Source organism: Trachypithecus francoisi, unplaced genomic scaffold, assembly GCF_009764315.1.
Source record: "Trachypithecus francoisi isolate TF-2019V2 unplaced genomic scaffold, Tfra_2.0 Lachesis_group13, whole genome shotgun sequence".
Classification (NCBI taxonomy): domain Eukaryota; kingdom Metazoa; phylum Chordata; class Mammalia; order Primates; family Cercopithecidae; genus Trachypithecus; species Trachypithecus francoisi.
The window spans coordinates 31,266,674-31,293,072 of record NW_022681458.1 but is presented as its reverse complement, the minus strand read 5'-3'; the positions used below and the strand labels follow the sequence as shown (position 1 = coordinate 31,293,072).

The window sequence follows — 26,399 nt, the reverse complement described above, 5'->3', positions numbered from 1 at the left end:
GTTAATATATTGCTAAGTAAAAAACCAAATACCAATGAATATTTTCTGTATATAGTACTATTTTAAAATACATGTAAGTAGAGTGGGAATGGTGGCTCATGCTTGTAATCCCAGAACTTTGGGAGGCCGAGGCAGGCGAATCGCTTGAGACCAGGAGTTCGAGACCAGCCTGGCCAACATGGCAAAACCCTGTCTCTGCTAAAAATACAAAAACTAGCCAAGCGTGGTGGCACATGCCTGTAATCCCAGCTACTCATGAGGCTGAGGCAGGTGAACTGCTTGAACCTGGAAGGTGGAGATTGCAGTGAGCCGAAATCGCACCACTGCCCTTCAGCCTGGGCAACAGAGCAAGACTCCATCTCAAAAAAATAAAATAAAATAATGCATGTAAGTATATGTTTCATGTATGTGAAAGGACGTACTCCAAACTGTTAATAATTGTTTCTGTGGTGAGTGGACTTCCCAGTCTTATTTTTCTCTTTGCATTTTTTTGTATTTTTCATGTTTTAAGCATGAAACTGCCTTACTTAAGCAATGAAAATAAAAATAATATGAACATTTTAAAGTTTTAACTGATACATAGTAATTGTACATATGTATGGGGTACAGTGATATTTCAATACCTGTATACAATGTGTAATGATCAAATCATGGTAATTAGCATATCCTTCACCTCAAATAGCATTTCTTTGTGTTAGGAACACTCACAATTCTCTCTTCTAGCTATTTGAGAATATAGAATAAATTACTGTTACCTATAGTCACCCTCCAGTGCTAAAGAACGCTGGAACTTATTCCTGCTATCTAGCTGTAATTTCTTATCCATTGAGCAACCTTTCCGATGCCTCCCTCCTGCCTCCCCTTCCTAGCCTCTAGTTAGCACTATTCTACTCTCTACTTCTGAGAGATCAACTTATTTAGCTTCTACAAAGAGTGAAAACATGCAGTATTTATTTTTCTGTGCCTGGCTTATTTCACATGTAAAGGTATTTTTGCAATCAATTTCAACCTGAGAAAAACTCACACCTATTTTAATTAGTTATAGAAACACATGAAAGCTACAGCTCTGGATTTATATTTTTGTTAATATTATTTATATGTCCTTTAACTTTAATTGCATGTTTTGTTTCTGAATCAAAAATTGGCATCATTTATTTGAAATAAATTTATGCTAAATTCTGTATTCCTACTTTTGAAAACCAATGGATTTGGGAAACATGTTCAAACTAAAGACCATTCGGTGTTTACTGGCCCTCTTTTTTACCCATCTGCTTTCTTAGTCTGGGCACTTCTAGACAATCTTAGCCTGACCACTTTCCCCACGGAAATAGCACTTTCTTTCTCATTAGGATTAATTATTTATTCTTAAGACTTCCTCATTAGAAGTGAAAACCTAATTGTTACTGGCTCAACTACTTTATCTTGCTAAAGGAGATACTGTTTGAAGTATTCATGTGGACAGAAAAAAAAAATCCCTAATTCATATGCATTCTAAACCAAAACATATTTTCAAAAACCAAATAGTCCTTCACAGTTTCTCCACAAAATAAACAATAAAATATGACTGCAATTTAATAAGTGCTTACTACTGCTATTATTGGGGTGATTTCCACAACAAAGACAATTGCATATATTCACAGAGATATTCTTTGCAAAAGCATTGCTGATACCGGAAGACAACTCCTACACTTTCTGGTAACCTGTTCTTTACATATGAAAATGTTCAGAGACAACAACGAAGAGAACAAATACCTACCTTTCAAAAGAGAAAAGAGTTCACAGAGCCTTTTTAAGGCAAAAAGGAGAGACTAAAGCTTGTAAATTGTCAAATACTTTATCTCACAGACTTATCTCCATTTAAGACAAATGTTCAACTTTCTTTCTCTTCTGAAGTGAGTGCTGTGGCTCAACAAGTCTTATGGAACTGTCTAATTGAAGATCCATCAACAGTTCTTCGACATTTTCTGGAAAAACTGACCATCAGCAATAGACAAGTAAATTCCTCTTCCTTTTTAGTGTAGCTCTGTGGCTACAAGTGTGAACACTGTTAAAATCATTCAAAGAACTTTATAGTGCAGTGCATGCAACTCAGTGCCCTCCAATACACAGCCAATAAGTACTTTTTAAATAATGATAATGATGAGCAATACTTAATTGCTGTTTCCTTTTTAATTTCTCCATTAATTCATGTTTCTATATATGTATGTTACATTGCTAGTGAGGATCCTAAAATACTGCAAGATTAAATTAAGTATAATGTTCTTACTATTGAGTACCTTCATTGAATTCTGATTGCTTGGCAATCTGATACAGGTATGATTATTAGAATATGTTAAAATTTTTCATTAACCAAAATCCTGATTTGTCAGACCACCCTGTAAGAAGATCATGCCAAATAAAAGTAGTTTTTCAAGCAATGGCAAAATACAGCGATGATTAAAAATTATGTGTTCATTTATATGCTACAGTCATATTCACTGGAAGGTTAAGTTTAGTTTCTGAAAGGTAATGTTAATTACAGACATTTCAATCTATCCTCTCGTAACCTCTCTCTTTCTCTTTGACTCAAAATCTAGAAAGCAGAATTAGGAAGTTCACAAAAACCTGATTTGTTTAATAATTTTTCAACATAGGTCCTCCTCACATTCCCATCATATCAGGCTACCATGGCCAATAGAGTTAACTAAATATACAACTTTCCTGTGACTTGCCTGTGACCTACACACACAGTGTCAATTTATAAAGGACAAAGTCATTTACTGCTCAGTGATTTTTATGTGTTAGCTCCTAGGAGAAAGGTGTTCCAGATGGTTTAAATACTACTTAACAAGTATCACCTATGCTATGTGAAAATCTTGAACATAATTAAAATCAATATGTGGGCAAAAGTAAGAAAAATCCCTCCCCCAATCCCGAATTTTCAAGAAGTTAATTTTATTTTCTACAGCATGGCAGCTGAAGGAAACATTAAAAATTCCGTTCTTCTTTCAGGATGAGTTAATGTACATGCTGCGCAAACTTCTCTTGAATATTGGAGACTTTCCTGCTCAGACATCTCACATCCTATTCAACTATTTGGTGAGTTATAAATGTTCATTTCCAATTACGAAGCAGCACCATGATGAAAAGGTCTTAGGAGATTTTTTTTTCAATAAATTTCCATTAATTACATCACTAAAGGCAAATTCTGGTCAACTAAATTCACCTACGCTTCCCTATACTTTCTGTGTAGGGAAGCCCCTGCCTGGCATACTCTTTGGCATATGGAGGGCAGTCAGTATAAATGTCAGTTTCCTCTCTGTCTTCCTTTAGCAATATCTAACTTCCTTATGTTTGTTCTTTATTTTGGTTTTCTGTTGAGAAAACATGTGTTTTTTTAGTATTTTTTCCTCTTTTCCTATCTGTGTTTCAACACACACACACACACACATACACACACACAGATGCAACTGTTGTCCTAGATGGAAAGTTTCTGTGTATGGCAACTGTCTGTTACAGTTTTAACTGCCCTGGCTGTTCTTTCCTGATCCTCGGAGACTTACCAATTTCTTCACGTTCTTTTTGTAAACCCCAAATGAATATGCAGTTTGGGGACTAGAACCTGATGACTACTCCTTGAAACTGCCCCTTAATCCAGGCAGACCAATAGCCAAATTAGTGTCTGTGCTGGGCATACTCCTTCAGTTATCCATATGCATATGCATCCCTAGCAGGGTGATAAATTTAACTCACACCACAACCCCCATGTGCAGAGAACATTTGTAATTCCTTTCTCTTGTCTAAGACTAATTTGGTCATCTTCCTCCTGAGTGTCTACTTGCTGGTTGCCAAGGGAAAAAATATGAATAAATGTCCAATCCAGATTTAAGTTCAGACCGGTACCAAAACATAAACAGTACTTTTTGGTGGTTTTCAGTCTCTCTTGGATAAAAATGCATAGTCTCTAGGAATTCTCTCTCCTTCCCACTGCTTTTGTCTCTATAGCTATGTGGAGTTGGGGAGAAAAAAGACCTTTGTTCCACATCTTACCCCTTGCATTTTATCTGGGTCGTTCGTTTGTGAGACCATGTTCTTTGGCTGGTTGCTGGATGGGCACAAACTCAAGCCCATGGCTACTATCACTCAAAGCCTGTCTGCTACTGGAAGTGTTTGCCGGGAGACTCAACCTCCCCTCAGCTTCTTTGGGTGCTTTAGACCCCCTGAGTTCTTGCCATGTGTCCCATATGGCTATAACATAGGAAGTCCACTAGCTACAGCAACCCGCTCAGTAACAACAGCCTATGGCCTTTCTATCTGGAAAGCTTTCCAGCCAAACATCCACTACTTCTGGGTTCTGTCTACACCATACAAAAACCAAAGGTGGATTTGGAAAGCGAAATGTTAGGGCCTCCTTTAGTTTAAGTGTGTGCCCTGATAAATTTACAGTGCATCCAGGTTGGTATGGAAAGAGCCCAAACAGGAACTGGAGGCGAGAGCGCTTTCAGTGTTTCTTTCGCTTGTCGGTATACCTGCCTCTTCCCCCAGGTCACTGAATAGGAGAAATGCTTGCTCTCCTCCATCCTTTAGCTCCGCAACAAAAATATTTTTAAAAGAGCTTGATGCCCAGATAGTTTTAAAAGAAATAAATCTCCAAATGCTCAACTTACAGATACGCACTAACACTTGTTGAGTAAATCTGCCATCTCAACCATTATTCTAGCGCACACAAGGAAGACCCACCCCATCATCCCAGAGATTACCAGGCTGCACTGACAGGCATGTAGGTTGGAGAAAGAATCTGAATTCTATGTTATTAATAGTTTTAAGAAATTGACTTTTCTGACTGATCAATGCACTTTAACCCATAGGACTTTCTCTCTGGTCCTGTGTTTTATAAATTTCTATTAAGGGTGAGAGTTGGCCCTCCTTAGGGTGTCCAGCATTTAGAACATCAAAACAAATTAGGTTTGCAACTCTGATTCTTTCAACATAACTAGAAAGTTTTCCAGGACTACAAAATTTTTGAAGAAACAGTGGCTAAAACACACAAGAAAAAAAAAATTTACACTATTTATTTCTGAATATTTGCACATTATTGAATAAGATAATTGAAACTTATTTCATCAAGTATTCCAATTATAGTCAATCCTCACCTTATTTCAATGTATAGAATGCTGAACATATTCTACCTCCTATTAATAAAAAATAAATTTCGAATGAGGCATGTTAGATGTCAACTTTAAAAGGTGCAAAAGGGCACACAGCTTTTCAAAATTACATTAGAAGATATGCAAACAACCCAGCTGGTAAAATAATGTGCACAACAAACCTCATGACATATTTACCTATGTAACAAACCTGCACATGTACCCCTAAATTAAAAAAAAAAACAAAAAGACACACAAAAATTTTGAAGTTCACCAACTCAGCCAAGCAGAGTGCTCTTAGCTTTGAGACTATTAGACATAATCCAAGCTGCTAATAGTGCTTGGGCAAACTTTGTATACAGATGAATTTTGGATGGCCTAAGTACCTAGCTACCAAGTGACATGATGCCTGGGTGGGGGGCGGGGGGAATGGTCTGCTTTTTTCTTAAGAATTCGCCATTTTAGTGATATATGAAAATGTGCAGCAGCCTGTGTGGTCAGTTTTCCAGTTATGCCCTCTCCTGGTAACGTTGAAAGTGTTACAGAAGCATTTGAACGGAGAATACGAAGGCACAGAAGATCAAGTTTAAAACAAGAAAAGCTAAGGAAATGAGAATGTGAGCTCAGGATTATTGTGGCTTTGTGAATTCTTCTTATCCTGACTTCTAGGTAGGATTAATCATGTACTTTGTGCGGACTCCCTGCGAGTGGGGGATGGATGCCATTTCAGCCACCCTGACGTTCCTGTGGGAGGTGGTGGGTTACGTGGAGGGCCTCTTCTTCAAGGATCTCAAGCAGACAATGAAGAAGGAGCAGTGCGAGGTGAAGCTCCTGGTGACCGCTTCAATGCCAGGTAAGCCACTAGTACTTTTTAGTAACATAACTTAAAAAAAAAAAAATTATAAATAGTCCTTTGAAAGACTAAGAGGCTCGTTCATTCATGAGAAAATTTTCAGAGTCCTAGCCCCCAGTATTGAGTGCTTCAAAGAATTTTTGTTTAATATAATCAGAGGAAATACAATAGACCCTTTAAAAAGTCAGCGGTTGCCAGCTGAAAAGGGAGACTCAGAACTGAGATCCGCATGAATCAGTCCTTGAAGGGCTGCCAAGGTTGAAGATTTATTTAAGTCTATCGCACAGAGCCAGCTGAACTGAAAGCTTTTTTGAGTGAATTTTTGGCAGTGCAAGGAGAATAATATTGTTTGTATGGCATGGACTCCAGTTCTTTGTAAACTCCATGAGAGGAGGCTTTATGAAAAATTGGAAAAGGGGAAAGCAGGAAGAAGGAGCATTACAAAAGAACATGAAGCGTGATGTAAACTCAAGATATGGTTCCTTTTCACTTCAGATAGCTTGTTTTGCCTTAAGACAAAGATTTTGACAATCCCTTTATCCTTGTGCAGTGACTAAGAAAATTTGAAATGATACATGTATTGAAATAAAAGTGAAAGACAGAATTATGTAGAGATGAGAACACAGGTTCTTGCAGCAAAGAAGCCTGTGTTTAAATCATAGCACTGTCATTTATTAGTCACATAACTAGTATTAACTGTGAAGAAGTACATCATTTCTCAAAGCTTTCTTTCCTTGTGTATAAAATAGGGATATAATTCATACTTCACGATTGTGAGGAATAAATGAGTTGAGATATGTGAAATACTTGGTGCCATACCTGGCTTATGATAAACATTCAATAAATGATAATTGTGTATGTATACGTTCTGTAGATTACCCAAAAAAAGTGATCAGTTTTTATTATAGCGAAGAAACTCCTATTTTTAACATACTTAAAGACAACTCACTAAAAGTCAATGTATATCATAATGTTCACAAAGATTTGTAATTAATGAATGAAGTAGAATAAATATTGTCTCAATCAGCCAAGAAGAATACAGAAAATGTAGTTTTAAGCTACATTTCAAGTACTTGTTTTGGTTTTGCTAATATCTCTGTCTATATTTTCTTAACCTTTATTGCCTGGTCACCTCACTAGAAAACAGGGATGTATTACTTGTTGCAATGCTTGAGGTTTGAAGTCTAACTCTTCTACTAAATAAATATGTCTCTTAAGTTATTCCATTTCTCTTTTTCCTCATTTGTAAGATAAAAATCATAATACCCACATCATGGGGTTGCTGTGAGATTTAAATACAATTATGCATGTAAAAGACAGGTAGAAGTATTGGGAACTTGGCCGAGCGCAGTGGTGCACTCCTGTAATCCCCGCACTTTGGGAGGCTGAGGCTGGTGAATTGCTTGAGGTCAGGAGTTTGAGACCAGCCTGGGCAACATGGCGAAACCCTGTCTCTACTAAAAATAAAACTTTTTAAAAAGTACTGAGAACTCCATACCTATCACTTTTAATAAGTGAATATATTTAAAATATATATGTATTAATATTAAACTTCCAGATTAAAAATAAATTAAAAAATATATAACTATGAATTAAGTATTGTAATTAACAGTAAAAGCATGAGATTATTGTTAATATTTTAATGCTTTATGCTTTAAAATGCAAATTTTCCTATAGCAAAAGTCAGTTTATTATTCTTTTTATCTTTCGTAGGTACTAAAACCTTGGTAGTTCATGGACAGAATGAGTGCGATATCCCAACCCAGTTACCAGTCCATGAAGACACTCAATTTGAAGCCCTGTTGAAGGTAGGAATGACTTTTAACAGAAATAATTTTTTTAAGGACAATGCTATGGCCATCTCATTGAAGAGTCATTTTAGAATAAAACGGCATTTTTCTGTCTTTCAATGGATGTATGCATTTCTTTACTCTTCTAAAATCTGCCCCACTATTATTCCCTTATGCTATTTCCTTCCATAATTTTCCCCACTTCTACTGACTTTAGTCAGTAAACTGTCAGTAATCTGATTTTCAGGAACACAGTTCTGGGCCAAGATGTAAGTAGAAGAGACCTCTGGAAAAAAATCAACTTTTCCAAACTCGTGCATCTTATTTCAGTGGAAAGGGTCATTACTGCTCCTTTTGGCTTCACTCAGACATCTCCAGAGAATTTCTAAGGCCCAACTTCAACAACTACTCCATTTCTATACTCATGATGAATGGTGGGATAGCAGGAAGGCAAACAGAGTACATTCAAACGCTGCCTTCACCACAACCAGTGTGACCTAAATCAAGTGATAGGACTTCTCTTGTCTCAGTTTCATTTTCAACAGTACTGAGATACTGGTTCAGGTTATACAAGTTATCTATACCTAGTATATACTATATAATGTGCACAATGCATGATAGTTTATATTATTCCTAAATGTTTCTCTAAACACGCTTTCTTCCTGATGCTGAGACCAGTAGGTGCCACTGTTCCTCCACAGTCCATCACTCAGTCTGATTTATAATTGTACGTCTTGGACACTATGGGAGCAGATGGTTTATATCACATTATCAGTCTTTATGGTACGATTCTTTGGATAACGCTGTGTGGGTATATATGCAGCCATGGTGTGTGTGTGTGTGTGTGTGTGTGTGTGTGTATGTGTGTGTGTATACACATATACACACACATATCTAGTGTATACAGTTTATATAAGACACACACATATCTAATGTATACAATTTATGTAAGACATCAATATATATATAATCCTCATAAGAGGTTACCTTGTTTTTTCGAAATTTGTATCTGTCAGCTTACTACCTAGGACATAATATCTTCCTGGTAAACATTTAGTAAAATTTGTTGCTATTGTTCTAGGAGTGTCTGGAGTTTTTTAACATCCCAGAATCCCAGTCAACACATTATTTTCTTATGGATAAGCGATGGAACCTTATTCACTACAATAAGGTGAGACACCAGTAATGACATCCCTGTTGAGTTGTGCCAAAGACTTATCATGCCTACCTGAGGGTGGCTCATAATCAGGGAGGCATCGCTGTTTAGAAGGTAATAGTATTACCACCTGGGTCACACCATCTTACTATCAGTGGGGCTTTCGACTGGCAACTTCACCTTTCTACCCTTCGGTTTTCTTTCGTGTAAAATGAAGGTAATGATAATGGTATCCATGCTAGAGCATTTGTAATAGTTAAATGAGATACGCTAGACAAGACACTTAGTTATTGATCATTATTACATGAAAAATTACCTTGCTCATATAATACCTGTGTGTGTCTATTTGGAATTTGAATGCTGTTTTGCATCTCTGTTCTACCATGTTAAACATGACCATGCTGACCTGATTAAATGAGCAGAAGGGGCCTCAGGATGCTTGCTGACATCACTTTACAGTGATCTTCCAAAGTGTTGTTTAGTACATTGCCTTTAGCTGCTTTTTTCCTGGCATAGCATCCTAGTACTTAGACCTTTGGGTAAAGAAGAAATGAGAATAAATGTTTAATCTTTTGAACTCTTTTTTTTTTCTCTTTGTGTAATCCACACAGACCTATGTTCGAGATATTTATCCTTTCCGGAGGTCGGTATCTCCCCAGCTGAACCTTGTACATATGCATCCGGAGAAGGGACAGGAACTCATTCAGAAACAGGTGTCTGACCACGTCAGTTTTATTCCATGGTTTTGTCATGTTGTTGGAGTAGATATCTGTTCATATATTGCCAACTTTGAGATTCTATGATTCCATTATGACCCTCTCTGGAGACCATAGTTGGCCCTTACTCAATAAATTGTTCCCCCAAACAGTATAAGATTTACAAATTGGATCATTGCTTAAAGGTGTTAAGAAACACTCACTTGGAGTAGTGTAATGATGAATTATTGAGTATAAATAATAGAAATATTCTAATTTATTTACCTATTATTTTCTAAATGTAGAATTTCATTTCACATTCTGTAAAATTGGATTGGAAATACACATAATGTAGTTATGTAAGTTATCCCAGTGGTTTACACTAGCTGGCTACAAAGTAAAAGGGGTCACTCTAGTATACCTGAAAAAAAAAAAGCATTAAACTAAAGTTCAAAGATTTGGACTTCATCCCAGTTCTGCCTCTGACCAGGGATCTGACCTTGGGCATGTTATTAATTTATCTTGAAACAGGAAGAGATATAGTCTAGCAGCTGTACTTAGGTTTAAGGTTGAAGAACAGAATAATATTCACATCTAATCTCAGGTCAGACGTTGAGCTTAAGGAAAGTCACCATTCTGCATGCAAAATATAGCTTTAGTACACAATTCTAAAAATGATACAATTTTAATATTACATATTTATTGCATTCATTGTTTAAATAAAATCTTTAAAGAATTTCAGGATACTTGATCATTTCAATTTTCTGTACATATCAAGGATAATTTGGCATCAAAATATCCAAAAATATCTTCATGAAATGAGTGAGAATGGCATAGAATTAGACCACTTAAGTAATTAAAAATATGGCTACCATTAACTACCTATATTCTATTTAAAAGAAAGAAAATACTGAATGTGTTGCAAGGTGTGAGATGTTGGGCAAAACTGTTAGATCTTAAATATAAACAATTTCTAAAACAATTCTCCCCAAATTACCCCAGCCCATGATTTTAGGATAAGATAATTAAAACCCTAATCAATAATGATGCTTCCCTAGTCTCTCTCTCTCTCTCTGTCTCCCTGTGTGTGTGTGTATGTGAGTGTGTGTGTGTGTTCATCATGTTTAAGAACAAGTTGTCAAAGAATGCCATCAAATGGAGTTCTTGCTCTGATGTACACTTCAAGTTAGAGCCTTTAGACTTCTAAGTTCCTCAGGGAGATTATAATATGGAGGCCTCTGAGTCTGGCTCAGAAGTTTCCTCAGTAGCTACTCACTGCATATAAACTTCCTAATCATCAAGAGAAAAGGACCTGAGAACCAAGAGCCCCATGTGTATGCCCTTTAAACTCGAAGCACCAATCAAGGACACATGAGCTTCTGTCCCAAGATAGGTTTTTCCTGGATCTCACACCAGTCTTTGTTTTTTTAAAAGACAAACCCGGAACTCCCAGGAAACAGCTTAAGGCATTGGTGGCAATGGTAGAAGCAATTGGAACTGACTGACGGGCTCCCTGTTAGTGAAGGTCTTCCATATTATAGCATCCAAACAAATGGGCTCTATTTAATATTGAACTATTCTTGACAATGCTTGCCTTATGCTCCTCTCCAGCCTAAAACTCCATAAGGAACATTTCCTACATTTCCTTCTGTAAAGCAGGCAGAAGGAAGTGAAAGGCAATTAAGTATTGTTTGCTCTTTCTTCTGATAAAGGAAAAAAAACACATGTCTCCCTCATTTTACTTTTCCCCTTTTCCCACTTTATCGACCCAGTTTGCCATTAAAGGTTTTTCCTTCAATTTCTTCACTCTATAAATCTGGAGTTTCTAATCCTCCTTTTTGTCTGCTCCTGCTTTTATTTTCTCCAGGTGTTCACCCGGAAGCTGGAAGAAGTAGGGCGGGTATTGTTTCTCATCTCCCTAACCCAGAAGATCCCCACAGCCCACAAACAGTCCCATGTCTCCATGCTTCAGGAAGACCTCCTCCGCCTGCCCTCATTCCCTCGAAGTGCTATTGATGCTGAGTTTTCACTCTTCAGTGATCCTCAAGGTATCAAACAAAGAAACATTGCCTCTCTGGGGCTTTTTTATTTATTTATTTATTTATTTATTTATTATACTTTAAGTTCTAGGGTACATGTGCATGACGTTTATATCATGTATAACTCCCCAATGCAATCCCTCCCTCCTCCCCCCTCCCCATGATAGGCCCCAGTGTGTGATGTTCCCCTTCCCGAGTCCAAGTGATCTCATTGTTCAGTTCCCACCTATGAGTGAGAACATGCGGTGTTTGGTTTTCTCTTCTTGTGATAGTTTGCTAAGAATGATGGTTTCCAGCTGCATCCATGTCCCTACAAAGGACGCAAACTCATCATCTGGGGCTTTTTTTAACGCACTTGTTTTGTTCTCAAATGGAGAGCATCTGAATCAGCAGAGAGTGCCGTAAAACCAGTGGTTCTCAGACCTGAGTGTGCACAAGAGACCCCTGGAGGACTTGTTGAAACACAGATTTCTGGGCCCCGCCCTCCACCTCCAGGTTTCAGGATGGGGCCCAAGAGTTTGCATTTCTAATAAGTTCTCAGGTGATGCTAATGCTGCTATCCCAAGCACCAAATTTTGAGAACCACTGCTCTAAGCTAATCATCAGCAGTTGAAGCGTGGGTAGGGTGGTGTTGTTAGGGTAGGAGAATACTTGACTAAACAAGGACCAGGTATTTGTGTGAAGTTCAAAAAGAGGCAAAACTCATCTGGAATGACAGAAATCAGAATGGTGGTTGCCTCTGGATTTGGAGGAAATGAATTTCCTGGAAAGGGGCAGAAGGGTGATGAAAATTGTCTGTATGTTGATTGAATGTTGCTTACATGAGTGCATAGTGCCTATTTTTGTCAAAATTCAATGAACTCCACATTTAAAATCTGTGCATTTTACTCTAAATAATGCCTCAATTGAGAGAAAGAGACATAGACACAGAAAGAGACCCACTTTGGAGCCTCACTCTGTTACTCGGTTATTAATCTGAGACAATTAAATTAGCATCCCTATGCTTTATCGCCCTCATCCAGAAGGTTCAGACAGGCTGGGCAAAGTGACTCATGCCTGTAATCCCAGGCCTTTGGGAGGCCCAGGCGGGCAGATCACTTGTGGTCAGGAGTTCGAGACTAGCCTGGCCAACATGGCGAAACCCTGTGTCTACTAAAAATACAAAAAAATAAATTAGCTGGATATGGTGGCGGGCGCCTGTAATCCCAGCTACTCAGGGATCTGAAGCATGAGAATCACATGAACCCAGGAGATGGAGGTTGCAGTGAGCCAAGATTTGCGCAACTGCACTCCAGACTGGGTGACAGAGTGAGACTCCAGCTCCAAAAAAAAAAAAAAAAAAAAAAGCTTCAGCTTCAGCAGGAGTAGATAGAGCTGTAGCTAGCCTCTGACCATTAATTAAAAGACCAAGCAGTAGTCCCATCCCTGCCATTTTCAACCTTAATATTATTTTTCTCCAACTGACAGCTTATTTAGCAGTAAAATGCTGCCAATGCCTGCTCTGCCTTACCCACAGTTAGTTAAGAGGTGATGATGAAAGTCCACGGAGAAACAGGAAGTGCTGTATTAAGGCCGGTAATATTGTGCTGCAAAACATTTCAGCAGTAGATCTTCACATCCTGGAGCTGGAATAAACGGAGAACAGCAGCGTCTTGGGTTTGATCACCTCCTAGGCTGACAGGATTGGTGTGGGGCTAATTCTGTCTCTGCTGTTTCATGTTCTCACAGCTGGAAAGGAACTGTTTGGCCTCGACACTCTTCAGAAAAGCTTGTGGATCCAGCTCCTGGAGGAAATGTTCCTGGGCATGCCGAGCGAGTTTCCATGGGGTGATGAAATCATGCTTTTCCTCAATGTTTTTAACGGGGCTCTGATCCTCCACCCAGAAGACAGTGCCCTGCTCAGGCAGTATGCTGCCACCGTCATCAATACCGCGGTGCACTTCAACCACCTCTTCTCTCTCAGCGGCTACCAGTGGATTCTCCCCACCATGCTGCAGGTGCCCAGAACGTCCTCTCCTAACCAGAAAATTAACATGAGTACTGCTCATATCTAGCTGTTCAACTAGATCAATACTGAAACATTTTAATGATGGAGTTATTATCTTCTTTTGTGACGAAATCCCCCCAGGGATTCGTCACAAAATGACTCTCTTCTCCATTTTTAGATAGTTGCAATTTTCTCTATTTTTTAGTAAGTATTTTTTTACTGATTACCAAAAACAAGAATGTTCATTACAAAATTGAAAAGATGAAGAAAGTTTAAAGCAAAAATAAGGACCACTTAAAATCCTTTCTCTCAGGTAATCATTGTTTATACTTCCAAATCCTAGCACTCTTTCCTACACACACACACACACACACACACACACACACACACCACACAGAATTATATATTTTCAAGTTTGTAACCTAGTTTTTTCGTATAGCACTAGGAGTATCGTAGGCATTTTATATAGCTACATTTAGCCTTACAGCATTTTTAAAATTACTACACAGTATACTATGGTTTGTATATACCATAATTCACTTAAGCAAGTGATATTTATGAATAATTTGTTTCAAGTTTTCCACTGTTATAACCAGTCTTGCAGCAGGCATTCTTATATATACATGCTTATACAAGTGTCTAGTCCTTTCCTTGAGATAAATTCCTAGTCACAAACTTCCTGGAAAAGAAGTATGTTTAGATTTTTAGCATTTTGAGGTGTATTACTAAATTTATCTAGAGAAAGTTTATACCATTTTACATTTCTCTCTACCAGTTTACGAAGTTAGCTATTTCCCTCCAAGCTTCCTATGACCATGAGTTTTAAAAGTGAATACAACTTTGATACTTTATTAAGGCATTTTTTGAATATCTGGCATTTCTCCATAGGTGTACTCTGACTATGAAAGCAATCCCCAGCTGCGTCAAGCCATCGAATTTGCCTGTCACCAGTTCTATATTCTACACCGGAAGCCCTTTGTGCTCCAGCTGTTTGCTAGTGTGGCCCCTCTCCTGGAATTTCCTGTGAGTAAGCTCTGTGGGAAAAAAAATGAAGACCAACAAGGTTAGAAAAACAACGTTATTTATTAGAGCTTACTATGGCAAAGGAGTTGGCTACCATCACTTGTGTTTTGGCAGAGATACAAAGGCAGGCAGAGGAGTGGGAAAGCTGTATACTGAAAAAAAGGGGAAGCTTCAGGTATGTCCTGATTGGAGCTATTGGCCTGGGGAAGCTGCAAGTGAACTAACTAGAAGTGGGGCATCTTATAAATGATGGGTTAGGGGTGTATATTGGGCTTTCTCTGGTTGGTCCTAAGTTGGAAGCAGGGACAAAAATTAGGAAAGCTCTCAGTTATTATGCAAGTCCTGGTTACTTTGGGTCAATTGTTACAGAGGTTATTGTTTGATCACCACTGGAGCTAGTAGCCTGACTTCCTACAAGCCTGACTTAGGCTGGCTTCCTGGGCTGGTTATTGTAGATAATGGGTTGGTTTCCTGAGAAGGTTGCTGCAGGTTGTGGGTCAAAGTTCTATTTTTATATATGATCTAGTCATTGACAGCTTGTATATTCAGTCTCTCAGCTCTCTTTCTTTAACCAATGAGACATGCATACCATAAATAAGTTTTCTTTCAACAAGCATATCATTTCTCTTCAACATTCCTCTTCAGCTTTCATCTCAGCTCCTAACACATAAATAGACTAACTCTATAGTTTTTTAAATATTCAATTCATAGAAGAGATGGAAAATAGAAAATGGTAAAAGGAAGGTTTGCCAATTTTCATTCCTTTTTGTCACTCTCTACCACCTACCTTGCTTTGTTTTTCTTTTTCTTCAGAGATTTTACCACCATATCACGTTATATGTATTTGTTTCATTAACATGAATTTCTACCACACTCAACCAACAGAATTTAATCTTCATGAAAGCAAGACCTTTGTATGTTTTTGTCTTTGCTTGTTTGTTTGGTTTTAGTTATTGTTGTATTGTTGTTTTATTTGCATTTTGGTTTTGGTTTTCTATAACTTGAGTGCGTAGCGTGGTGCCTGACACAGAAGAACTGCATAAGGATTTGTTGTTTCAATGAATTATTTGAAGCCATTTTAAATAGATTTGAAATTGTAAGTATCTCCATGTGGAGATACATGATCAAAGAAGACCTGTGAAATTCCCAGGGTTGTTAGTTAAAATACGCATATGTTCCTCAAACATGTTTGTAGTATTCAACCAATCAATTATAGAAATTTCCTTAGTTCTACCATCTTCGATTAAAGGAATCATTGATATGAACTTTTTGGAAGTTCATGTATTGCTGTATTTTTATGAGCTTTTACAAATATCTCTCTTGTTCTAGATTAGAATTTAATAGATCCCTTAAAAGTCAGGTGTACCACTCCAAAATCACAGCATTGCTGGATGCAGAATTATGTAAACTGAATTCCAGGTAGATGTTGTAGTTGTTACTGGTAATAGCATTTATAAAATTTGAATTCCTGTCAAGCTATAGTTGTACTGTGGTGGGAGTCAATAAACTAAAATTGTTTTTCTTTATCAGGATGCTGCCAATAATGGGCCCAGCAAAGGTGTGTCAGCTCAGTGCCTGTTTGACTTGCTGCAGTCCCTAGAGGGAGAGACCACCGACATATTAGACATCTTAGAGCTGGTCAAAGCTGAGAAGCCTCTTAAGTCATTAGGTAAAAGCAAAACTTGCTTCGACATTCTTTCTCTCATTGCAATTGTTAAATATAAATGTATATATATATATAATACACACATATACATATACTTATATGTGTGTATATATATAGCTAAATCAAAGTAGCAAAAATAAATGGAACAGTAGTAGAAATTGAATGAGTACATTTTTTTTTTCTTAAATTTCTTATGAATCCTAAAGAGTAGGGAATTACCTGCCATGAAAACTATATTAAAATGATGCTCAGTAGACCACTGCTGTAGCACTGCAGTTTTCAGAAAGTTGGGTTATCTTGGGTAACTCTTAAGTGAATAACCCTTCAAAATGGTCTTTTATTATCATGGAATGTGTAAAACCAGAGACAACTCAAGGATAAAGCCTCAACCTTAGACAATTTAAATGCCCTTCAGTGTCTTCTATTATCTGAGATCTTCTTAAACACACCAAAAAAGTACTTTTATTTTACATCTGATTGTTCAAAACTAGAAAACAGAATTTCATTCCCTTTAGATGAAGAAATTAGTAGTTTTCACAGTGTAGGAATAAAATTTAACAAGAAAAAGCTACAGTATGTACTGGAATTATAACATTAGGAGTAATAGGTGCTTCTTTATCTCCTGCTGAATCCACTCTGATGGCGTGCCTTTACTTTTTGTTCCTTCAGATTTCTGCTATGGAAACGAAGATCTGACATTTTCTATCAGTGAAGCCATTAAGCTCTGTGTCACCGTGGTGGCATATGCTCCCGAATCATTCAGAAGGTATCTGCAGCCCTTTATTCTGTGCCTTGTCATAAGTAAATACAGCAAAGAAGATAAAATTGAATGAATACAAAGGTTATGCTGATTAATATCAGTCTGTAACATTCTGACAAGTAAACTTTCAAAACGCAAATTTAGGCCAGATGTGGTGGCTCACACCTATAATCCCAGCACTTTGGAAGGCTGAGGCAAGAAGATTCCTTTAGCCCAGGAGTTCAAGGCTAGCCTAGGCAACATAGTGAGACTCTGTATCTACAAAAAATTTAAAAAATTAAAAATTAGCCAGGTGTGGTGGTGCACGCCTGTAGTCCCAACTTTTTGGGAGGCTGAGGCAGAAGGATTACTTAATCCAAGGAGGTCAAGGTTGCAGTGAGCTGTGATTGTACCTCTGCACTCTAGCCTAGGCAACAGGATAAGACTGTCAGAAAAAAAAAAAAGAGAAAAAAGAAAAGAAGAAACAAACTAAGTTTAGGAAACATAGCATAGGTTCTGGAAAACAATAGTAAATCTTCATTCATTTGAAATCCCTTAATTTGGATCTTGTGCAGATGCTAAGGTATTTAGTCTTGTTAGAAAAAATTTTTCCTCACAAGTAATATAAATTAGTAGCAAACAAAATGTCATAACATATTTATTTAAGAAAACTCCTTTCAAGGGGCAATAAGAATTTCTGTAACACAAGGGGCAAGAATATCAATCTTGCTTTCATTTTGCCAAGTGCAGAGAATTCAAAAGACTCACATGAAGAGTGAGTCATCCCAATTCAAAGTTGTTGGCTCTGGTCTGAGATTTAAATCTGATCTATTAAAAGTTGTACTCTGTTGACAGGCTCTTCCAGGAAGAAGGAAGGAGCCAGGCTGATTATGCCAAATATATCTTTATACATTTTCCCTGCACCTTCAGCCTGTTTCTCTCTCCCATAAGAGAATGAATAAGGGCCAAGAAGAGCCAGGATTTATATTAATTGAACTCTTTTTTACTGGAAGAAAACATGAAGAATGAGTAAGAAATGTTTTCCCCAAAATTCTCGAATTTTTGTCTTCTTGAGCAATGGGGAGAAAAACAGTATGCCTGTGGTCAGGCACAGATGTGGCTGTGGCCCTCAGGAGAGCAAAGCTGCAGGATGGTCCTACTCCCACTTTCCTGCTCTTCCTATAATACTACAGATCTAGAAAAAGTTCCAGAATGGATCGAATCCTGCATTAAGTTAACTCCAAATCCATTCTATAGACGATTATAAACATCTTCTCTCTGCTCTATTTTCCATTCCAAGTGTGTCCAGCTACATTGTTAACTGGATATGTCAGAGATACTGCAATTGAGATACTACAATAATAAAATGCATATAGATTCTCCAATATTAAAATTCCCACAACATAGGGAACACCTAAGTTTGACTAAAAAATTCTCCATTTCAAATTTTCCCAAATTTCCATTAAGTCATAAAATTATCTTTCACGTTAAAATTCAAACACATTGAAATCAAAAGGTGTGAGAGTTCACAGTCAAATTCGCTTTTCATTGTGAGTTGAAGGCCAGTCTAATATTGTTAAGTTAAATTAGAATTTTTTTAAATCCTCCCTAATTTTCCATTCTGTCAGTTTAAACCAGATGACATCTTGATGTCTCAGTAAGGTCAGGGTTTCTTAAGCAGTGGTTCCCTGGGATGTCTCTCATGGGAATAAGTAACATACTTACAGGACTTCAACATTTGTAATAAATAGCAAGTCTCTGTTGCACTTAATTTTTTAAAAAAAAGTGTTTAAGTGAAACATTCACATAAAACATTTAAAAATCACAATTTTACAGTTCTGTAAGTGTTCATAATGTTATCACATCTACCTACCACTTGGATAGAAAAATCAGATAGAGGCACTACTATCCTGATTTCTAATATGATAAATCAGTTTTACCTATTTCTGAAATCTTTTTAACTGAAATAGTATAGTAGCTACTCTTTAATGGCTGACTTCTGTGATTCGGTATTATTTCATGAGATGCGTTCATATAAATGTGTGTAACAGCAGTTGATTCTTTTTCATTCACTTATAATAGTTCATTGTATGACTATGCTACAATTTATTTATTTCTTCTCTTGTTATCAGGCATTTGTGTTGTATCTGGTTTGAAGGTATTATAAATAATGCTACAATGAATGTTTTTGTACACAAAAACATTTGTACACAAATATGTATGCATTTCTATGGATGGAAATGCTAGGCTAAGTCATAGAATATGAGTATTTTTTGCTTTAGTAGATACTACCAAAAAGTGGTTTCAATTTTCATTCCCACCAACAGTATGTAAATGTTCTAGTACTTTATGGCCTCATCAACACTTGTTATCTTCTGTCTTTTTATTTGAGTTGTAGTGTCATTCATTATCATTTTAAGTTCCATTTTCCTCTTGCAAATTAAAAGGTTTGGAAGCTTTTCAGATAAATGTTTATTGAAATTGGACATCTGCTTCTGCAAAGTGCCTACTGAAGTCTTCTGCCCATTTTCAAATGAAGTTATCAGTATTTTTTATTTTTTATGTGTGATTTCTTAGTGTTTTCTATTTAATTAATTATGTTATCTGCAAATCATGAGAGTTATATTTTATCCTTTCAAATTCTTATTTGTACACGTTATTCCTTTCTCTGTCCTTAATGCACTGGCTAGAACCTTAATACAAAATGGAATAGAAGTGATGATGGAGGCTGGGCACGGTGGCTCATGCCTGTAATCCCAGCACTTTGGGAAGCCAAGGTGGGCGGATCACGAAGTCAGGAGATCAAGACCATCCTAGCTAACAGGGCGAAACCCCGTCTTTACTAAAAAATACAAAAAATTAGCTAGGCGTGGTGGCGGGTGCCTATAGGCGGGTGCTACTTGGGAGGCTGAGGCAGGAGAGTGACGTGAACCCGGAAGGCGGAGCTTGCAGTGAACTGAGATCGCACCACTGCACTCCAGCCTGGGTGACAGAGTGAGACTCCGTCTCAAAAAAAAGAAAAAAAAGAAGTGATGATGCTGATGATGGTGGGATCTTTGTCTCATTTCTGATCTCGGGGTATGGAGGGGATTTCCAATATTTCATCACTAAGAATAATATTTGCTAAAGGATTTTGTTGTAATAATACCAGTAAAGATTAAGGAAGTAATTTTATTACTCATTAAGAAATTAATTATTAAGGAATCTGTCTTCTATTCCTAGTTGAGTTTTCTTATTGATGGACAATGAATATTACTAAATGTTCCTATTTATAGAGATGATTATATGATTCATATTCTTTATTTTCTAAGTGTTATAGGTTACACTGATTTATTTTCAAAATTAAAACTTTCCTGCCTCCTTAAAAATAAACTATTTGGGTTGTATATTATAATTATCATTTTTCAGAATTGCCAGATTTGGTTTGCAATTTTTTTAGCATTTTTACAACTATGTTAATGAGAGCTATATCTGTAATTTTTATTTTTTAAAAAGGTATTATCTAATGAATTTTATTGCTAGGATCACAGGGAAGTTAGGAGTACAAGAGATATTCTAGGTAGTTCTATGTTATTCAAGATAAACCAATTCTGGATACTTAAAAAAGTTACAAGTGCTTAAACAAAAAGGATGTCTTGCTTAGCTACTACTTTATTAACTACCCACTGGTAAAATTTTAGCAGGTTTATTTGTAACCCTCCATTATTATAAAGTCCTTGTAATAATACTATAGCCTGACTATACTATAGGCTATAGTATCAAGGATATGAAGATTAAGCTGGACTCAAAAAATAAATTGGAAAGTGTCTCCCCATAACCCCCCCCTTTTTATTTTCTTTTATTTTTGAGACAGAGTCTCGCTCTTGTTGCCCAGGCTGGAGTGCAATGGCAAAATCTTGGCTCACTGCAACATCTGCCTCTTGGGTTCAAGCAATTCTCCTGCCTCAGCCTCCCAAGTAGCTGGGATTACAAGCGGCTGCCACCACACCTAGCTAATTTTTGCATTTTTAGTAGACAGGGGGTTTCACCGTGTTGACCAGGCTGGTCTCAAACTCCTGACCTCAGGTGATCCGCCTGCCTCGGCCTCCCAAAGTGCTGGGATTACAGGCATGAGCCACTGCGCCCAGCCCCCCACTCCTTTTTTTTAAAATTCCTATTCTCTGTAGAAATTTGGTGTGGATTAGGTTTTTTTTAATTTTTGAAACTGAGTCTCATTCTGTTGCCAAGGTTGGAGTTCAGTATCACGATCATGGCCCACTGCAGCCTTGATCTCCCAGGCTCAAGCAATCCTCCCACCTCAGCCTTCCAAGTACCAGGCATTACAGGTGGGTGCCTTCACACCCTGCTAATTTTTTTGACTTTTTGAGAGATAAAGAAAGTCTCACTGTGTTGCCCAGCCTGGTGCTCCTCCCACCTCAGCCTCCCGAAGTGCTGGGATTATAGGAAGAGCAACTGTGCCTGCCTCAGATGAGCATTTTGTCTTTCCAATATTGAGTAGAATTTATACACAAAACTGTAAGTAATGTCGTTTCTTGTGGGAACATTTTAAAATTAAGATTGTTTATCCTGGTGGTGGCTTTGGTAAGTCACATTTTTCTAATAATTTTTCTATTTAATTTAAGTACCTGAATTTATTGGCATACATTTGTTCCCGATATTCTCTCTTTTTTAATTTTTAACAACTATGGGGTTTTTATTGTGTTCACTTTTTTATTTCTAATACTGGGAATTTTTGCTCCCTCCCTTATTTTATTATTATTCTTTCCAGGAGTTTATCAATAGCTTTCCCTTTACAAATAATCAGTATTTGGGGCTTTGTTGATTTTTGCTATTGTAGTTTTATTGTCTGCCTTTTCTTTCCTTTTTTATCTTTATTATTTTCTTCCTTTGACTTTTTTTTTTTTGGTTTTGTTTTTTGATGGAGTTTTTGTTCTTGTTGCCCAGGCTAGAGGGCAATGGCGCAATCTTGGCTCACCGCAACCTCCACCTCCCAGATTCAAGCGATTCTCCTGCCTCAGCCCCCTGAGTAGCTGGGATTACAGGCATGTGCCACCACACTCAGCTAATTTTGTATTTTTAGTAGAGAGACAGTTTCTCCATGTTGGTCAGGTTGGTCTCGAACTCCTGACCTCAGGTGATCGACCCATCTCGGCCTCCCAAAGTGCTGGGATTACAGGCATGAGCCACCGGGCCTGGCAGGTTTTTTTTTTTTTTTTTTTTTTTTTTTTTTTTAATTTAAAGAAAATATTCAGGCCAGGTGCGGTGGCTCATGCCTGTAATCCCAGCACATTGGGAGGCCAAAGCAGGCGGAGTGCATGAGTTTGGGAATTTGAGATCAACCTGGGCAACGTGGCAAAACTCCATCTCTACAAAAAATACAAAAATGAGCAGGACATGGTGGTGCATGTCTATGGTCCCAGCTACTCAAGAGGCTAAGGTGGAAGGATTGCTTGAGCCCAGGATAAGGCTGCAGTGAGCTGAGATTGCACCACCACATTCCAACCTGGTCAACAGAGCAAGACCTTGCCTCAAAAAATAAATTAATTAACTAATAAAATAAAAAAGAAGATATTCCATTTTCTACTGACTTATCATATCTGTTGAAAAATCAGCATTAGATCTTATTGCACATTTGAATTTAATGTGTCCTTTTCTTTTTGTCTTTTTGTTTTTTCCTCTTTTGAGATGGAATCTCGCTCTGTCGCCCAGGCTGGAGTGCAGTGGCACGATCTCAGCTCACCACAACCTCCGCCTCCTGGATTCAAGTGATTCTCGTGCCTCAGCCTCCCAAGTAGCTGGGACTGCAGTCATGCACCACCACACCCAGCTAAATTTTTATATTTTTAGTAGAGATGAGGTTTCACCATGTTGGCCAGACTGATCCCAAACTCCTGACCTCGTGATCTGCCCACTCAGCCTCCCAAAGTGTTGGGATTAGAGGCGTGAGCCACCGTGCCCCACCCTAATGTGTCTTTTTCTCTGGCTACTTTTAACATTTTCTCTTTGCCTTGGGTTTTAAGCAGTTTGACTGTGGTGTGCCTAGTTGTGATTTTTCTTTGTATTTATACTTCTTGGGGTTCATAGTGTTTCCTGAATATAAAGCTTGATAGCTTTCAACAATTTTAGAAAATTTGACAAATAACTCTTCAAATATTACCTTTATCGCATTTTCTCTGCCCTCTCCATTTATGTATATATATATTTTTTCCTCCTTAACCCTGTACTCTGTATATGTCTCTTATGTTCTTTCCTGTGTTTTCTATCATTTCTCCCCTCTGTTCTTCTGTCTTGATGTTTTCCATTGTTCTTTATTACAGTTCACACTCATCTCTTCCTGTATCTAATCTATCATTAACACTTATCTTTCAGGCTTTTAATTTCAAATATTTCAGTCTTCAGTTGTAGAATTTCCACTTTTTTAATAGATTTCAGAATTTTGATGAAATTATCCATTTTGTTATTTCTCTTATTTAACATTTTAATCATTATTTTATAAAAATCTGTCTCTGATAACTTTAATACATAGATCACTTGTGGCTCTGTTTGTATTGTCTGTTCCTTTCCTTGGATTTTGATCATTTGGTTTTAGCAGGACTGGGTAATTTTGACTACTGAGTATTGCATTTTAAAAAGTTGGAAATGCTTTGAGGATCTACCCGATGTTATCTTCCTCCAAAAATGATTCATTTTACTGTCTGACTAGGAATTGTGGTAGGGCAGATCATTTTAATTCAGTCTGTGATTCATTTGATTTAAAGTTGGGTTTCAGTCTTTGTAAGGGCTGTTCTATTTATTTCACACTCCTAGGATACCGCCTTCCATGGGTCTAACTCCTCTTTGGAAGTCCTTGAGCTCCAATATATATTTCTTCGCCATTATGAGGCTACTGAAAATTCTGCTTAGCTTCATAGCTCTTAGCTGACATTTCTGCCTGGATTTTTCCTTAGCCTTTTGGCCCTAAGCAATTTACAAACTAGCAGATGCCTAGAAAAAAAGAGTGCTGCACAGTGTCTGGATGAACCGAAGAAGCTTTCTTTCCCCCAGAAGTCTGGTACCTGCAAAAGATATCTGCTAGCCTTAGCTCTACCTGATACCTTCACTATGTTTTAAAAATTTTATCCACCCTTTCTAGTAAGACAATTAGTCTGCAGCAAGGTACTTTTTATTATTACAGAAAGCAGAACCGACTTCTTGCCTCCTTTTTTAAGTTGTCAAAAAATAGGAGAACTCAAAAAAGTATCATAGCTCTTTCTCCATACCCATTCAAATTCTGATAATTGCCATATCCTGCTTGTAGAGCACACATTATAGGCAAAAGTATATTACCAGAAACCAGTATTCAGTATTTTAAAGAGCATAGCAAAAACTCATTGGTATCTGTAGGGAAAAGATTGGATCAAAGAAACTTGATTTCAGATTCTCTGGGATATCAACTGATCCCTGCTGTTTTCTAGAACCCACAATTTGTAAACTTTAACATAATTGGGGAATCTCTAAACAAAAGATGGCTGGGTGCAGTGGTTCATGCCTGTAATCCCAGATCTTTGGGAGGCCAAGGCAGGAAGATTGCTTGAGGCCAACAGTTTGAGACCAGCGTGGCCAACCTGGTGAAACCCTGTCTCTACCAAAAATACAAAAATTATCTGGGGACCATAGTGCACACCTATAATCCCAGCTACTGGGGAGGCTGAGGCAGGAGAATCACTTGAACCCAGGCACAGGTTGCAGTGAGCCAAAATCATGCCACTGCACTGCAGTCTGGGCGACTGACAGAGTGAGACTTTGTCTCAAAAAAAAAAAAAAAAAATTATATTGGTGGTGTTATACACTTTACAACTTTAGAGGAGAAAACCCACTTTGCATAATAACTACTTAATCTCCATTTCCCCTTCAAGGTGTTTCTGACACCCCAATACTAAATTGAGTGTGGGCCCTATCCAGTGAGTGGTGTTGACTCACGTTGGTAAGCAGGCATTGTCAGACCTCATCATAATGGCTGTTTCCAACATTTTTTGCTATTTAATTCCTTAAGCTTAGGAAGCCAGCCTCACATGAAAGGGTTGTATGTTGTCTCAAAATTGTTGCAGCTGGAAAATCACTCTCAGCAAACTCCTGAATTGAAGTTTTGGTTCTGAAGCCTGTTTCTCTAGGTGGACTATGTAGCTCCACCTATTATCATTCTGTTATTCTTTCAACCATTTATCTGTATATATGGCTAATTACCCCAACTAGATCACATGTTTCCTTAAGGCAAGATTCATAGCCTTTTAGCAGGTGGTTAGTGAATTAATAATTGTTGGTCAACACTTCCAGCAGCTTTAACTGCTTTTGATTAGGAGTGGCAAGGGGGCTTAGAATTCATTATATCTCTAGATGCTTTTCATTGTTCTATGTTCCTAAATGTGACACAACCAAAAAAAGTAGAATGTAAAAGGTGACTCGGTTTTCTTTCTGCGCTTAGTCTTCAGATGCTGATGGTCTTGGAAGCCTTAGTACCATGTTACCTACAAAAGCTAAAGAGGCAAACATCACAGGTGGAGACAGTACCTGCTGCCCGAGAGGAGATTGCGGCCACTGCTGCTCTTGCAACGTCCCTACAGGCCCTTTTATACAGTGTAGAGGTCCTCACCAGGTAATCCCATTGGCAGAAATAGCTGCAGCCTTACATCATATGTATCCACTGGGGGAAAAAAAATGTGATGGATAAAAATCTAAAACCCAATCTTTATTTACAGATATCTCCTAAACTCAGCCCTTTATGCCTTATAACTGTGAACAGTTCCTGAGTTTTTTGAATAAATAATGTTAAGCACTCTGATTAGTAGTAGTAGTAATAATAGTAATAATGTTCTTACTATCATTGCTAAACACACATTTGCATATAGCTTGCTGAGCTTCTCCAGCAGTTATAACCCAGTGGTAGACACGTCTTGTGTAAGAGGGCCAATTTAGTGAATTTAAAGAGGTAATCTACATTTTTATTAGTTTTTATTATATTATTTTATGAGACATGGAATGCCTACAATTCCAACTAAGTATTCTTTTATTATTTTACTGTTTGTGAAGTGTTGTGTTTTTTAACTATAATTTCAGAAACTACATAACCAATATAAACAGCAGAATGTTGTCCTACCATTAGAATTAATAGATTCTCTGTGGGACAGGACTAAACAATGCTGGGAGTTGAGAAATTTGGGAATGGTAAGATAAATTGGCACCAAAGTTCAGCCCTAAACAAAGTTCAAGCAGTTAGTCCTGTCGCAAGATGCTTGGGTACAGAAGCAGAGTCACTAAACTGCCATATGGCAGGAAAGGGGCAGGCAGG

At 37.6% G+C, this 26,399-nt stretch overlaps 1 protein-coding gene across 3 annotated transcripts in view; it reads left to right on the top strand.

The window, feature by feature from the left end:
• UNC80 (unc-80 homolog, NALCN channel complex subunit) overlaps positions 1-26,399 on the top strand; it is a 229,458-nt gene that overhangs the window by 160,117 nt on the left and 42,942 nt on the right. For all 3 annotated transcript variants that reach the window (XM_033230431.1, XM_033230433.1, XM_033230432.1), the window contains 12 exons: positions 1,894-1,994; positions 2,992-3,078; positions 5,796-5,979; positions 7,693-7,787; positions 8,851-8,940; positions 9,537-9,638; positions 11,488-11,668; positions 13,388-13,656; positions 14,535-14,669; positions 16,200-16,338; positions 17,005-17,101; positions 25,536-25,706. In XM_033230431.1, the coding sequence (XP_033086322.1) occupies positions 1,894-1,994; positions 2,992-3,078; positions 5,796-5,979; positions 7,693-7,787; positions 8,851-8,940; positions 9,537-9,638; positions 11,488-11,668; positions 13,388-13,656; positions 14,535-14,669; positions 16,200-16,338; positions 17,005-17,101; positions 25,536-25,706 (1,651 nt within the window). The remainder of the gene's footprint in view (positions 1-1,893; positions 1,995-2,991; positions 3,079-5,795; positions 5,980-7,692; positions 7,788-8,850; positions 8,941-9,536; positions 9,639-11,487; positions 11,669-13,387; positions 13,657-14,534; positions 14,670-16,199; positions 16,339-17,004; positions 17,102-25,535; positions 25,707-26,399) is intronic.